The sequence below is a fragment of the Mirounga leonina genome, unplaced genomic scaffold (genome assembly GCF_011800145.1).
Source record: "Mirounga leonina isolate KUSES-001 unplaced genomic scaffold, KU_Mleo_1.0 Mir_153, whole genome shotgun sequence".
In the NCBI taxonomy this organism is placed as follows: Eukaryota; Metazoa; Chordata; class Mammalia; order Carnivora; family Phocidae; genus Mirounga; species Mirounga leonina.
In genome coordinates, this window is record NW_023270387.1 from 9,838,849 (window position 1) to 9,854,054 (window position 15,206).

The 15,206-nt window shown below is 46.9% G+C and overlaps 1 protein-coding gene across 9 annotated transcripts in view; it reads left to right on the forward strand.

The window, feature by feature from the left end:
• Positions 1-15,206, forward strand: part of NCAM1 (neural cell adhesion molecule 1) — a 299,415-nt gene that overhangs the window by 262,709 nt on the left and 21,500 nt on the right. For 3 of the 9 annotated variants that reach the window (XM_035008954.1, XM_035008959.1, XM_035008960.1), the window contains exons 15-17: positions 3,516-3,563; positions 5,214-5,255; positions 8,512-8,514. The exons of 4 other annotated variants lie outside the window; for them this stretch is intronic. In XM_035008954.1, the coding sequence (XP_034864845.1) occupies positions 3,516-3,563; positions 5,214-5,255; positions 8,512-8,514 (93 nt within the window). Of the gene's footprint in view, positions 1-1,507; positions 1,511-3,515; positions 3,564-5,213; positions 5,256-8,511; positions 8,515-15,206 lie in introns of all 9 variants that reach the window. 2 more of the 9 variants (XM_035008955.1, XM_035008961.1) reach the window with 1 other exon arrangement.

Here is a 15,206-nt window from a genome sequence, read left to right on the forward strand (position 1 = left end):
GGGGAGATGCTCCATGGGAAGGACATGTAAGCTCTAAATAGCAAATATAAAGAGCAAGGGTCACAGGAACCTGGCCCGCTGCTCTGGGGGGGCCCAAACGGGTCTGACCTGGCCTGCAAGATGCCCCCAAGCATCACTCCCGCCAAGCCCTGCCTCTCGCTTCCTGGGCTGAGCTCAGAATAGTAAAGGGGAGTGTTACCCGGAGAGACTCGGAAGAAAAGGTATTCAGAAAACTGCACACTCTTTCCATAAAAAGCTCCCAGCTCCTGAAAGGCACTCAGGGAAACTTATCTTTTTAAAATTTATTCAGAAATATTGCAGCAACAGCAGAAACTAAGTAGCTCCGTGTAGGCGTTCTGAGATTTTGAGCAAGTGCTAAATCCATGATCTCAGCAGACTTGGTTCCTGAATGAACCGGTTCTGGAAGGAGTCAGGATTGGGGATTGGCGTTGTCAGGTCAAGACTGACAGCTGTCTGCTCTGGGCGGCAGCTCTGCCCCGAGTGAACTCAGAAGGAGCACCTCTGACCCTGAGAACACCTTCCTCCTGGATCCTTAATCTGAGCTTTGGTTTCCATGCTTCTGGATTTTATGGGTAAAGGAATGGTGGCTTAGTTATATGACAGAGAGGAAGGCCAAGAGGAGGCTTCCTTTTGAGTTTCTAACCAGGACCTGGGGTCTGAGTACTGAATCAGAGTAACTGGGTCTTCGACTTCAAAGCCCATCTGTGGTTTTCACTCATTGTCAGTTCAGCCCTTACAAAGGTGAGAATTTCTTAAGCAGATGCTATGTTTTAAAACTCAGTGTTTAATTTAAAAAAAGAGAGACCTCCGGGACCTTGTTGTTCCCTGCACCAGGATTCCAAGAACCCCTCTGGAGAACGGAGCAGTCAGCTGTCCATTGCTAGTAGGTCATGCTAATGACATGCAAAGTCAGTTTTCTCAATCATCTAATAAAGTTATGGCCTAAAGGATTAAAAAATCAGACTTCTTCTAAATAAGGAAAATTGTGGCAGAGCCTTATCACTTGTGCCTGTGTCGAGAGCTTGAGCGAGTCAAGAGCCAGGGAAATACACAGAACATCATACTCTTACTAAAGTTGGTTATTATGGTCTTTCCTGTACCCTTGTGACCTTCCTAGAGGGGCCGAAGTGAGGGCCTAGCGCAGGGGGGTATCTAGACCCATCCTGAAGAAGGATCCAGTTGGGAGGATGACTCCAGCATCTGCCACTGCCATGCCAACCCTCGCTCACTGCTACTAGGAAGTTAGGGCACGTTTTAGGAAGGACTTCTCTGAGTTCTCACTCCCTGTCCTCAGAAGGCACAAAGGTTGTCTGAAATCGGGTAAATAAAATCAGCCATCCATTTCGCCGAGCCCAGGTTGGTTTTGGTCTCTGACATTGGCTCGTCTCGCCCACTGACCATGCTTTCCCCCCTGTGATGTCGGGGTACAGATTCACAGCCTGATCCCGTGACACTGGAGTGAGGCCTTAGGGGCACCTAGGGGGAGAAGGTACAGGCTTAATAAGCTGTCGTACTGAATAGAGAGTCATTGTTGCCAGACAACCCCCAACCGCCACCCCGCACCCCCTACCTCCCACCCCCCGCCCCAGTTAGGAGGCAGTAGGTGAGAGCTGGTGCATCTTGCATTAGTTTATCACTTGAAGTTCCTTGAGATGTGCCAGTAAGGGGGTTGCTTTCTTGGTTCCTTAATAGACTTAGCCACATGCAGAGGCATGACCATGTCAAAGCAGGGACGAGCAGGTGAAACTAGCCAAAGCCACAAATATCCCCAAGAGTCCTGCTTCTGAGCTGCCATATCAGAAAGCCTGGCTCACCTGTTTGAAGATTCCTTTGTGTGCAGCTCATAAATGTGTGTGAAGGTAACGAGGAAGCGCTGACTCCAAACAAATAAATAGAACTCCAGCCTGGAAAAAATGTCCCTGTTTCATGTATTTTTAGGCCACATGTCTGCGTGTTGTCATGAAGCTTTTAGGTGGAAAGCTCACAAGCTCTGTTTGCCTTGGGAGGGGCTGCTTCCCTATCAGAGCTCCTGAGGCCCTAAAGACATGATGTGACAGTTGATTATGCATCCTTTCCTCCATGATTGAGCCACGTACCTTCAGAATTTCATTGCCTGAATGTCACCTCTTTATTTGCTTCTGAACCATGAAGCAAAATAGACAATTTCTTTCAGGGGATAAAGATCATGAAGGAGTGTCTACTTTTCCAAAGAGGCATCTTGAGGTTTTTGTCTTCACATCATGCCCCCTTGATGGCACATTGCAAGTGTAATATATTATGTTTCTAATATATCTAACATAATTCTCATATATTGTGTTTAAAACACATAAAACTCTGTCCCTTTGCCAGAATAATATAGGCAGTGATGCAAACAATTCAAGCCAAAAAAGTACAAGAGAAAGAGATACACTTTCCCCTGAATTAACCAGACCATCAAGTCATGATGAGCTCACAGTGAGTTCAGTGGGCACTTTGCTCTGATTCCAGTGACACTCTACTCATGTGCTTTAATGAGATGCTTGATGCTTCATCTGGAAGAGAAAAGGAAGACCAAACTATGAGTATGCCAAAGCAATGTTGGAGATATGGTGACGTTCTTCCAGATTTTCATCTCGCTCTCAACGAGACTTTGTTTTGTGATTATTGATGGGACAACCTCTGAATATTTGCCAGTGAAAAACTAAAGATCTATTCAGTGTCCGGAATGTCTCAGATGCACCATTTCTAACGGTCCTCCAAGCAGAAAGTTGGGTTAGTGTTACTTTATTCAGCCCCAGTCTCTTCAGCATTCCCTTCCTCCAAGAGAGCATGAGACTAACACTCAGTGTTATTTGCATTGGTCTCCGCGCTCACGGCAGCCTCCGGAGAATCACCTTCTATAGGGTTTTGAAGGGCAGCCATGGTTATAGTATGATCTAAATGCCCAGCAATCCTGGATCTCACCCAGCAGTAAACATCAAGTGGGAGAGTCATTTCTGTTTCTTTGGGACATTGAGATTAGAGAGTGAGGCATACAGGCTTTGCTCTAAGTATATGCCCTGAGTGCAGACAAGCCTGTCTAGAAGCACATACAGAGATCTATCACATGAAGAGCCAAAGCCTCCTTTTTCCCCACGTTCACCTTAACCTGGGGTCCAGGTTCCCTTTTCTCCTGACATCTGATCCTGTGAAGGCACCTGGTCCTGCTGAATGGGCTCTTTGTTTCAGGCAGGGTTGGAGGTCTCTGTAGCTGCTCCTGGCCCAGTCCCTGACCTGAATGCGAGCCTTGGCAGGCACACGGGCTCCCGGTTTGAAGTCAGAGAGCCCAGCTCTCTGCTGGTCCGCGGGCCGCCTGCCCTCACGCACGGCATCTTCCTCCTCACTGTAACCAGCTTCAGCTTCGTCTGCTGACACCCCCGGGTCGGCTCTTCTATTTTTTCATTCAGTGTCTGTGTGCCTCAATGAGCTTTTTTCCCTCTTTTTTTTTTTTTTCACTTTCATTTTTCTTTCCTCAGTGGCTCCTGCTAGCTCTGCCACCCCTGTTCCATTGTCTCCTCCAGATAGTGAGTATCATTTTCTTCATCCATCTCTCTGCAGGTTGCTTTCCACCAGCCACAGTGGGTCTGCGTAATGTTATCTCCTTCACCAGGTGATAATTCAACTCTGTTGGCAGAAAGCAGCGCCGGGTTTTAGAGAAGCAAATGAGAAGAGAGATAGGCGCAGAGCCTCCCAGATTCATGGGAGGCAGCAGTCCCCCCAGAGAGCAGGCAAGTGACAGGCATGGCTCTGGACAGGAAACCCTGCAGTCAGGCATCCCAAGGCTGGCGTGGCCCAGCCCTGTCCCCAGGATTCTTCGTGGGCTGGACCCGAGCTGACATTTGGAGAAACCAAAAGAATTTGCCAGGAAAAATATCTATTCCGCAGGGTCATAAGAAATGGCTTGGGGTGTCGTGTTTTCACCCTTCATTTTAATTGGCACAGTTAGATTCAGACATTGAAATTAGATAGTGAGGCCTGTAGCTCTTGCTTTCTCCGTAAACGCATACTTGTCTCGTAAATATTTGCGGGAAAATAAACAGCGTCTGCTTGCAGATGTGCCCAGCGGTAGGCGCTTCGGCAAGTTATTTAACCCTTCGCAAGTGAGCCTTGTTTTTCTCTTCCATGAAGGAGGATGAGTCATCGCCCTCTTCCCCCCCACCCAGCCCCCTAAAAAGCTTAGCAAGCTGGGTCTGCCCACCCCGAAGGAGGACCGCTCAGCCTGGCAGTGATGTCGCCTGGTCGGTCTCCGGCCTCTTTATTCCTGACTGAGCCTCTCTCATTTACGGTCTTACTTCACTTGGCTGCCTTGCGCTTCTGTTCCCCTGGGGACTCAGGAGGGAGCACTATGCCTGCAACTCTGGGGTTTTGAACCCAGCTCTTGGGGGGCGGGGAGAGCAAAGGGAGACGGCAGCTGTGTGAGGCCTGAGGTGTCAGGCCAGCAGGTGCTCAGGGGGCCGGCAGGGTGGCGCCGCCCGCTGGGCTCAGGAGCTGCTGGGCTCTGTGCTCTGCGCATAGCCTCCAGAGAGGACCCCAGCCCTGGGCTCAGAAGCCCCCTAGCCTATCGCTCTCTCTGGCTTAGCAACAGGCCCAGCACCCCAGGTGGTACTTTCCAGGCCGTGGCTGTGTCAGCGGGCATTGAGGCTTGGGAACCAGAGACAGCCTTGGGTTCGAATCCCATGTCTGCTCCTTCAGTGCCTAGCTCCGTGGCCTTGAATGAGCCCCTCCATCTCCTGAGCCACAGAGTCCTTATCTCTCTGATGAGGGATAGAGTCTACCTCTCTTGTAGGTATCTGTGAAAATGAAAGACTAAGTATGAAAAACACAAAACACAGTGCCCAGCACGTAGTAGCCAGAATTTGTGGTAAGAGTAAACGAGGGTTATGTCATTTCTTGCCAAATGAGAGTAACTTGTCAGCAAAATCTCTGATAATTTCCTTAAAATTCCCATATTTCTGTTGATAAATCAGGGGAAAAGGCGGTGAGAGAATATCCCCTTCACCAACTCTTTCTTTTCTTTATATCTATATATATCTGTATCCATATAGATATATCTGCGTATGCACATGGACACACTCCTGTATAAACACGTTCATGTATTTACTTACGAATATATTTTATATCTCCCTTCTCTCCTTCACCTTCCTGTGCCCTGTCTGCCCTTCATGTTTCCATAGCAACCTGGCCTCTTCCTGCCCTCACAACCACAGACCCGGCTAGTGAGTACAGAGTTATGGCGGCTCTTGGCCAGATTGCTGCTTGTTGCAGAGCTGGCTTCTGGGCCACGGTGCTGCCCGTCGTTGTCCCTTGTGTTAAAAGTAACAGTTGTGAATGCATGGAGGCTCTTCTGGTGTGGTTTCCTAAGCATGCTGTCTGCGTGGCCAAGAGAACAGACCCAGCACCACCAAAAGGGCTGGGATGATTATTTGAAGAATACTCTGCATGAAGAGAGTTTTCCAAATTTCCCTTCGTGTGAAAAAAACAGAATAGGATTAGAGGAACACTAAGGGAACAAAAGAACAGCATCTCCTCCGAGCTTTGTTGTCCCTCCCCTCTGAAGCGTGCGCACACACACACACACACACACGTAGCCAAGACTGAGAACAAGGGAAGGAAGAGAGAGAATGCTGCTTGGGGAGAGGTGGAGGGTGCAGCAGAGAGGGAAGCCGCCGCTCGTTTCTGACAGCTTGCCCTGCTTTGTGGGGCCTCGCAGCAGGGCCCAGGGGGCATGAGGAGTACACAGAGCACCCCCGGAAAGGAGAGGCCTCCTCGCAGTCCTCCTCCTCAGCGCTAGGAAAATGGCAGCCCCAGAAAGCGTAGCCGGGCCTGCTCAAGTCTGTGTGCTGAGAGTCCAGATCAGAGTGCTGGAATCCATCTGCAGACGGTAGAGTCGGGACCAGACTTGTGGAAAGCATTACACTTCATCACAACAGTGACCTGTTCCAAGCTAGCCTTTATAACGCTCTAATGAGGGGGACTTGTGGGTTAGGCCTGAAGTCCCAAGTCAACTAGGAGCCCCCGAGCACAGGCACGTGTGTGTGTGTTTAGAGTGGTGTCCACAGCCTTGGGGGGGGTTAGGTTTTATAATATTTCTGAGTGCACAGAAAACAGTGACCTGTGTCCACGGAGCAGTGGTCGGTGGGAGAAGGCAGAAAGCAGGTGTGTGGAATCCAGTTCCTACTCCCCTCCCTGGGCCGAGGTTTCTGATACATAATTGAACAGAGAAGAAAAGAGTTTCCTGGTTCTGCGTGCTGCATGAAATGGTTCTTTTTTCTACTACAGAACATAGCTGAGGGTCTGCTTTCTTGGGGTTCTCTGCGTGTGTGTGTGCTGCAGTGAATTTTAATTCCTGATGCTTTTGAGGTTTCACTTTGTCAGCAGAGCAGAGCGGGTGACAATGAACTGTGCTCGCATGGGTTTCACTCAGAGGATGAGTTTGTGGTTTTGGTTTTTTGTGGTTTTTTTTGTGTTTTTGTTTGTTTGTTTGTTTGGTTGGTTTGGTTTGGTTTTGCATTTGGGAAAGGAATGCAGTTAACCCATTTTTCTTCAAACAGCCACGCTCCTGTGCCTTCCAGCTTGGGGCGGTGTGTGTGCGAGGCATAGTTGGAGAAGGCTACGTAATGCATTTGCACAGCTCAGGTCATATTAATATGTCTCATGGTAGACTGGTCTTCCCTGGAATCTAGAATCCAGAGTTTTCCTCAAGGAAGAATTGGGTGTTCCTTCCTGACATACGTTTAATTTTTAAATATCAGACATTTCTGTCCACGGATAAGATGCCCAGTAGTGACATCAAAAGAGAAGAAAGTTTGTCTTTTTTTTTGCACCCATTTGACTACTGACCCAAATTATAGGTCCCAGTGGATCCTGGGATATAAGGAAAGACGGTCACAATTGGGCAGCAGCGTGTATTTAGCATGAGCATAATCGTATACAATAAGGCAAAAGGTAGCGTGTGTGAATGCGGTGGAACAGCAGAGCAGCTAGAAGTGCAGAAAAATCTATCAATCATCAGCCAGTCAATAGGATTGAAAACGAATAACGTCTCCTGTTTTTGCTAGTGTGTGTGTGTGTGTGTGTGTTGATCCATTTTTAATCATGAATTCATGAATGAATGAAGGTACCCTAGATAAGAGCAAAAGAGAAACCGATCAGTTGTGTATCATCCCTGCAGGGCACCATTGGTTGGAACATGTCAGAGCCTGTGCAGTGGGACATGGGACGGACAGGTTCTATCAGCTCGCAGGGGCAAGGGATGTGTAGCTGGGCTAAAGCATTTCTCCTGCATTATTTTTAAACAGTGGTGTGCTTTGGGCAGAAAGGTACCTCTACCTCCTCTCTTTGCCCTTCTTCTCTTAGTTTCAACCAGCAATAGCCTGAACTTCCCCTGGTCCGTGCAAGTTAAGGCAGGAAACCCAAAATGCCTTTTGACAGGCAAGTCATTCAGTAACAGATTAGACTGCAAAGACAACATAGGACAAAAAGGAATGTAGATAAAGCCAAATAAGAAAACTATTTGCCTTTAATTGTCAAGGTCAAATCCATATCTTATCAGTACAGCCACAAGTTTAGAGAGGTAGGTATCCACAAATGTCCAAGCACTTGTTCAATGTCAGCGTCTTAGCTCAGGGGGCCAGGGGTTCAGTTTCGTTCTTCAGTGTTGACAGAGCCATTGTTTCGACCACCAGAAGGAAACCTGTTCCCTTCTGCACTGGCCTCCGCCTTTGTAGGTTGTCTCAATTTTGGTATCTCACTGGGGGCTCCGGGATAATGTGGGTAGATGGACAGGGAAGTGAGAAAGGACCGCCAGGACTGCCTTCTCTGGTCTGCATCCCGCAAACCTTACTCAGCCCGTTCCCCGTCTCCTTATGCACCACAGGAAACAGGAAATGGCTTTTCTCAATGTAATGTAATATTTTGTTCCTACAGGGCACACAGTCTTAGGACTTTTCCTGCATGACCCATGTTCTCTCTCATTGCCCTTGTTTCCCGAGGATGCCAAGACATTTTTGGAATCTGTGAATAATAACTTGCTTTTTTTCTTTTCCTTCAACAGTCTCCTGGATTGACTTTGACATCCGGGTCCTGACAGAAACACCTCCCTTTATTTCCAAACAAGTGTACATGCTCCTTGATGTATTAATATGCAGTGTTGCAGCTGTATCTAATGCTTATTGGTGTCGTTAACCAAATGCTCTTTATGATTTATTATCCTTCTATTTCCGGGCAGTTTGACTGTCCTCCCAATGTTTCCTATATATGCTGCTAATTTAATTTGATTTCTCCTTTTATTTAGTCTGTGATTTTGTTGTTGATTTTTTCTCCCTGCCCATTGTTTACATCAGTTTTTAATTTTTTTGTATTTTCCATGTGACCTCCTCCACTTTCCTTTCAACCAATCATGTGCGTGCGTATCATGTGACTTTGTCATGTGGCTTGCATGGTGCTGATGATGTCGTCCACGCTGGTGAACAGAAGGTAAAACTCTTTGTTCTGATTAGGGAAATAAACCTGGGACCACAGCCTGGCACCTGGGGCCCACTCATTCTTCCTGTCTTAGATTTCCCAAGTGAAGCCATTTGAGAGATTCCCTCTTGTTCTCAGTTCACCTCTAGAATTCATCATTCTTTGCGGCCTTGACATGACGATTTGATACCATGAGAGCCTTTGGTTCAACATTTCGCTTCGAGAAACGCGGCCCCGCAAACTGCCGTCTGTAGTAAAACCACATTTGCCACGGCGCAGTTTGCAAACTTGAATTTTTACCAGATAGTTCGTAAAAATTATTTCCCAGAAAACAGTTTTGCAAATTACCTTTGCGACATTGTTGTTTAACTTTATCCAGTAGTCCTGAAAACCACAGTTGCTCTAAAATGAGTCATGTCTGTGAAAATGTGAAATGTATCTGTTTGCAACACTGAAACGCTACGGAGAGAAATATATCAATTGCTGTGGTTCTATTTGCTCAAAACCAATGAGAGTGCTTCATAAAATTCATGCAAATTGAGGACTTACTGAAACAAGAGATTTAAGAATTTGGAATTAAAGCAGTTTGGATTGTTGACATGTCACTGTTTAAGAGTGACCCTCCCCCTGGGCAGGAGGGGGGAGGCAGGAAATCAAAGCAGAAGTTAGCAGTTACCATGACTGGAGATCCCTTTGTAATCAAGAAGCACATGATTGACCCTTACAGCAAAGGAAATAAAATTATAGCCTAATTAAGCACAGTGGTGACAAAATAATTAGTTAATATTGTGACTGTCACAACCTTGGCAAAACATTTCTCGCTTACCATAAAGAGAAAAGGAAGCTCTGCTCACAGCTTTCCCACTGTAAAATCAAACACCTATTCAAAACCTGCCCTGGGAGTCATCTGCATTCTGTTCTCTTCTAACTGAAGACTGTTACGTCAGATCACAACCTGAGACACAGACCGGCTGCATTGATCACAAAAGCCAGACTAACACGAATAACCACCCAGTGTGCCCGTGCATGCGAGGGGTCCCCGTTTGGCCTCACTTCTCTGAGGAACTGACTGGGCGACATCCACATGGACAAAACCATCCACAGCTGTCTCGCATGCATGTTCTCTGTTCCTGGTCTGTCTTTTTGTTTCGTGCACCCCACACGTGTGAGCCCTGTGGATGCTACCCTCTCACTTCGCCCTGCACACTGACCACCTCCAAGGACGCCAGCTTTCTTGGTGTGGCCACTGTGCTCCTATTGAGTCCTATTTACAGCCAGAGTCCTGGACGAGGTCTGGGGTCAGAGCCATCTGCCATTTCCAAAAAGATGTTTGGTGTTTACACTGTATGAAAAGAAGTCGGGGTGTGCCCAAAGCAGGGGAGTATCAGATGTGCTAAGAACTTTGTTCTGCCTTTAAAAGGCAACCTAATCTGTGCAGCTTAGGGCAGACAATTTTGGGAGCCTAAGGTTTTCTAAACTCCCAAGTCTCACCCAAAATACTGTGGTTTCATTATTCCCCCAAGGGGGGACCGCGTTCTTTTGAGGTGATGGCTCCGAGGCTAATGTACTAGGGAAAAACCTGGATCTTCCCCCCTGAGATCTGAAGTTTGAGCAGATGTGGAGTTGAAACCCGTTAGTTTCTTTCTTAAAAACAAGTTTGGTCATTTCTGTGTCTTGCTGTAATTCAGGAATGAAGCAAAGCACCCCCACGAACAAGGTTGAAACTGATCCATACCTCTGAAGAGCGATCTCTTCCAGACATTTTAAGCAAAGCAAGAAATGTTTGAAGATGTTTCCTGCAGTTGCCCTAGAAACACACCTTAGCAATGGCCTTGGGTATTGGTAAAAATGTGGCCAGTGCTAAAAAAAAAATCACTAAAGCGCCTGTGGAATTCGAAAGCATGATTACCCCCTCACCAAACCACATTTCCCTTCTGTGACAGACGCTCTTTGGCCCTTTGCAAAGGGACGAGCAGAGGACTCCTTATTCAAATGAACAGCAAGCAGCAGGAAATGGCCTTTAATAATAAAATTTAAGGGAATGGAGCGGTCAGAGCAAATAAAATTTACGGGGGAGAGAAGTAAAGCTTAGTTAAGAACATGATTGCCTCCTTTCTCTGGACATGAGTAAGGCTTTAAGGTGAGTGGGGCCTAACTGAGGAAGGTTTAGATGAGCAGGGACTCTCTCCCAGGAGTGGGCTTGCTGTGCCGAGCTAAGATGCTCCCATGCCGAAGTCTATTCTTAATATCCTGGCACCTGGTCACGGCCCGGCTTCTTCCTCCAGTGACTCCATCAGCCGTGAGGACTCTGTGTAAATGGGCCTCCTCACCCTCCCCACTCCCAGCATGTGTGCGATGAGAAGCCCCCTGTGCCCCTCTGTCAGTGTGCAGCATGTCTGAGCACGGATCCCCCTGGCCCCCCACCCATTCATAATGATCTTTTCTTTAGCTACTGACACTGCCTCTCCTACTAGGACATGCTGATTCTGATGAACTAAACTCCTTAACACCCACTCTTCCTTCTTAGATTGAAAACATCACTAACTACCCCTTCCACTCCCTCCTTTATTTTTTTACAGCTGTGTGTCTGGATTGCCACGGGTCTCTGGCAGGTCGACACAGACTTGTCACCAGGGGTTCTGCTCTAATTGCCTTTATTCCAAAGGATTCCCTGCACTGGTGGTAGAGAGCTAGCGTGAAGGGTCTGCAGAGGGAGGCAGTGATGCGTATCGGCCTGAATCCTGGGTGCAGAGGCCGGGGGCTCTCGAAAGGGTACAGTTCCCTAGGGCTTAGCAGTGTGAGGGCCGAAACCTCTCAGGAGCCTCGTACTTCTTTATGAGCAATCTGACGTCCGTGAAGTAGTATTGAAGATGTGCACAAACCCCCTTGCAGCCTCGGAGACAGGAGCCAAGTGAATTGTTGGAGGTTGTTTCGGTCCTAACTTCCTCAGCCTGGATCAGCCCCATAACCACAAGCCACACCTTCGTGGTCATATTTTCTTTTTAGGATGATGAAACAAAGATAATTGATCAATTAAGCTGTTGGTGTTTTCATGACACCCACGAGAAGGGACTTGGTATCTTTGTGGTTCAGTCTGTCAAAGTTCATTTGTTGCTGTTTCATTCATGCCCCATGCTGCCATCGGCCTCCCCACCCGCCCCCCAGCTCACACACTCACATTCGTAATCCCCGAGGAACCCGATTCAAAAAGGACATGTAGGCCAGATGCCCCCATGACCGTGGCCTCAGAGCGAAACGTCCGTTCTGTAAGAGCCATGTCCACCCGTCGTGTCCCCCAGCGTTCCCTGGAGCCCATGACCAGGATAGCAAAGAGTCAGGTCAGGCTAGCACAAGCAAATTCTTAACAACGAAGAGGAAAGAGCTCAGGAGAAAAGGAACACTTGACTCCCAAGGCCTGCTTTGGGGGACCAAGGGTTAGGACAAATTGAAACCCATCCAGGCACTGTCGGCCACTCGCTGGGACTGTCAGAAAGCCCCCTCAGCACCCCTAGAATAGCCAGGTAGGCCATCAGAGGGGGCATCACAGGGAGTTGGGGGGTCCAAGGTACATTGGATTCATCTGTTCAGCAAAGAGCTTGTCCTTCTCAGAAAGGACAATTAGCAGGCTAATAACTGCACATCCTGATTGCCTTAGGTAATTTGCTCATCCGCTAAGGACCAAACTTCTAACCTCTTGTAATTTCCAATGCTCCTGAGTTGGAAAGATCTAATGGGCTTCATATTTGAACAGCCAAATCATACATTTTGGGCTCTTCTAAACAAGTAACAAAAAGGCATATGTACATTTCAAGTTCTTTTCAAATGGCTTGCAAGAAGTAATTCAGGGAAGGGAACAGGAGTTAGGATACACAAAAGTAACAGTATTTGTCATGCCAGACAATCCCATTTGATAGAAAAAGGGAGAGAGTCTAATGCAAGCCCTACATCCATTACTGGTTTGTACTCAGATGCCCAAAACTCTGTGCAGACCCCTGTGGGCGGGGACAGCAAAGTGGATGAGGAAGGAGTGTGGGTCAGGCCTCCCTCAGCACTTGAGTCAGAAGATAGAATAATTTTGGTAATTGGGCATTTTTGAGTTAAGTAGAATATTGTTTTCCTTCTAAAATTTAGAAATGCTGTCCAAACACCGTGGGCTTGCTATAGTTTTCATTGTGGAATTCAGATATCCAGCAGTAAGCTTTCTGACCCCAGGGCTTGTGCTGAAGAAGGAAAGGACATGAAGCCGACTCCAATTTTAGGGCACGATAGCATGAAAATTACAAAGAACCTACAATCCTCGAGGCCAGAAATTCACATTTCAATAACAATTTCTAAGGGGAATTTATAGGACCTGTCTGTAACATTTCTGACTATGTGGTCTCTATGGTACCTTCTTATTTTCTTACACACATGATTTACATTCTTCTAGCAAATACCAGAGCTGCCTAATATTTTATATTTGTTGTCGGCAAGGTTTATTTTTAAGGTGATGTTGGGTTTTTTTTAGTCTTTACATAAAATATCTGGGGGGGAATTTGACTCATGGCTGAAGCTAAATTCAGGTGTAATTAACCCCAGGGGTATTGGAGCAACCTGCCAGTTGCTGCTGAATTTTAAACCAACATTTACAAATAATTACAATATTGGTTTTGCGGAAATTACCTATAATGATTTCAATCAGAGCAGCCATTTCAGAACAGAGTGCACATTGGGACCCTCTAAATAATTTCCTCTCCTAATGTGTTCAGTAAAGCAGTGAGCCTCCCGAATGCCAAGGCCCCCTTTCTCCAGCATTGGCCCCTCCCTGGTCAGGTGTGGCTGGAGCCGCCTGCTTGCCGAGAGCTCAAGAAGCAGTTTCTTTAGCCTATTCGTAATCTTTAGAAAAACTGACAAACAGTGAACATTTGAAGATGGCTAAGACAATTCATTAAACAAATATTGCTCTTTCTACACCTTTATGTGACTACAGCAAGTTCCATCCTTACAAAGTGGGTCAGAATCCCTCTGATGCTGGTTGATGAGAATCTTCCTGAAGAAACACTGTCACAGGAAGGGTTACGTTTCTGTACGAGGGCCCTGCCATTTTTTTTAAAAGAATTGATCATAACTAGGCTTTTTTTTTTCATTTGGCAAACAAAACCTTGTCTTGTCTACCTTTGAGACGCCAATGCCTAAGTAACTACCTGGTACCTAGAGGGTAGATACTCGGTAAACGTTTGTTGAGTAAATTATAGTTAAAGCACTTGAAGTGATACACCTAAATATTACATGATATGCTCTAAATTCTACGAGAAAGTAGAATTCTGACATACATGTCAGAATAACGTGGTCATCACTCTGATAAAATGTTAGCAACGGATAGCGTTCCAGCTTTGGTCAGTGTTAGAACTGTGTTCTAACCATGGTATGGTTTTCAGTGATTTCTCTCTGATTCCGATTCTATTCTATTCTATCTAAATGGACAACCCTGTGCCCTAGAGATGTGGAATTACTGATCTTGGGGTACATTGCCCTGAAATTGGCAGGACATCCTTATTTTGCGTCTGTCTTTCACAGTGTTGTGAAAATAGCCAAGGTGTTCTTGGATAGTTTGTCCTAATGCAGTGACTGTCATTGGGTCACCACGCTGGCAGAACGACAGGGGACCCTGGAGAACACTTAGCCCAGGGCCCCTATTCTGCATCTGTGGATAGTGAGGCAGAGGCCTGTCTAAGCATTCAGTTTTACAGGGACCCCCACAAACATGAAAGAGCACCTCTTCTAAGTAGATATTCCCCCCAAAGCAAAGGCCTTGGGGGAGGGACTAGGTCATTGCCCGGTGAGTGTGTTGGAAGGGCCACCGATCCCGCCTCCTCCCCTCCTTCTTAAGGCAGATAGACTGTCATAGGGTCAGTGTCACAGTTTTGAACACGGAAGTCATCATTGGTGCCCATCCCCATTCAGTCTCAGGCCACCAACCATCCCAGTGTGCCTGGGGGTAAGGGTTTTCTGGAGTGCAGGACTTGCAGTGCTAACACCTGGAAAGGCCCAGGCCAGCCAGGATGAGTTGGTCACCCTGCTTCAGAGATGAGGATTGGAAAGTTCTACTGTGCCTCGTGATCCCATTTGTTCAGCACTCGTGACTCTGCACAGACCTGCTCGGTGCTGACATGGCCTCCACTTGGTTTGAGTTTCTTTGTAGCACAGGATATTTATAACGATAGGAGACATTACTAAACTTCTGTCTAAGACTGAGAACAGTCCAAGAGAATTTGAAAAGTGAGCCCGCCTTGACATCATGACATCATCTAAACCAAATTCCTAAATGTTCTCCACTGAAGAGTTGAGGCCAGTGGCTAGAGAGCAGCACGAAACCAGGACAAGTCTTTGCCTAAAACCTGTTCTTGTCTTTTTTAACTCTTGTTTTTCTTTTTCCTTAATCACTGATTGGGGAAAACAAACCACAAGCACAACTTTTCCTAAATACTTTCTCTCTCGGACATTAAGGTGATGCATCCTCCCTGTTGCAGCTTCCATGCGTCCCCTTCCCCGTGGCTTCTCAACCTTAAATGTGCACACGGATCACCTTGGGATCTTGTTAAAACAGAATCTGCATTTCTAACAAGCTCCAGGTGGTGTGTGTGCTGCAGGTCCAGGCTGAGTAGCAAGGGCTGTCCATTAGCTTTCCGTCTCTGGTTCCCTCTTGTCTCAAAGAGAGGAGCGGG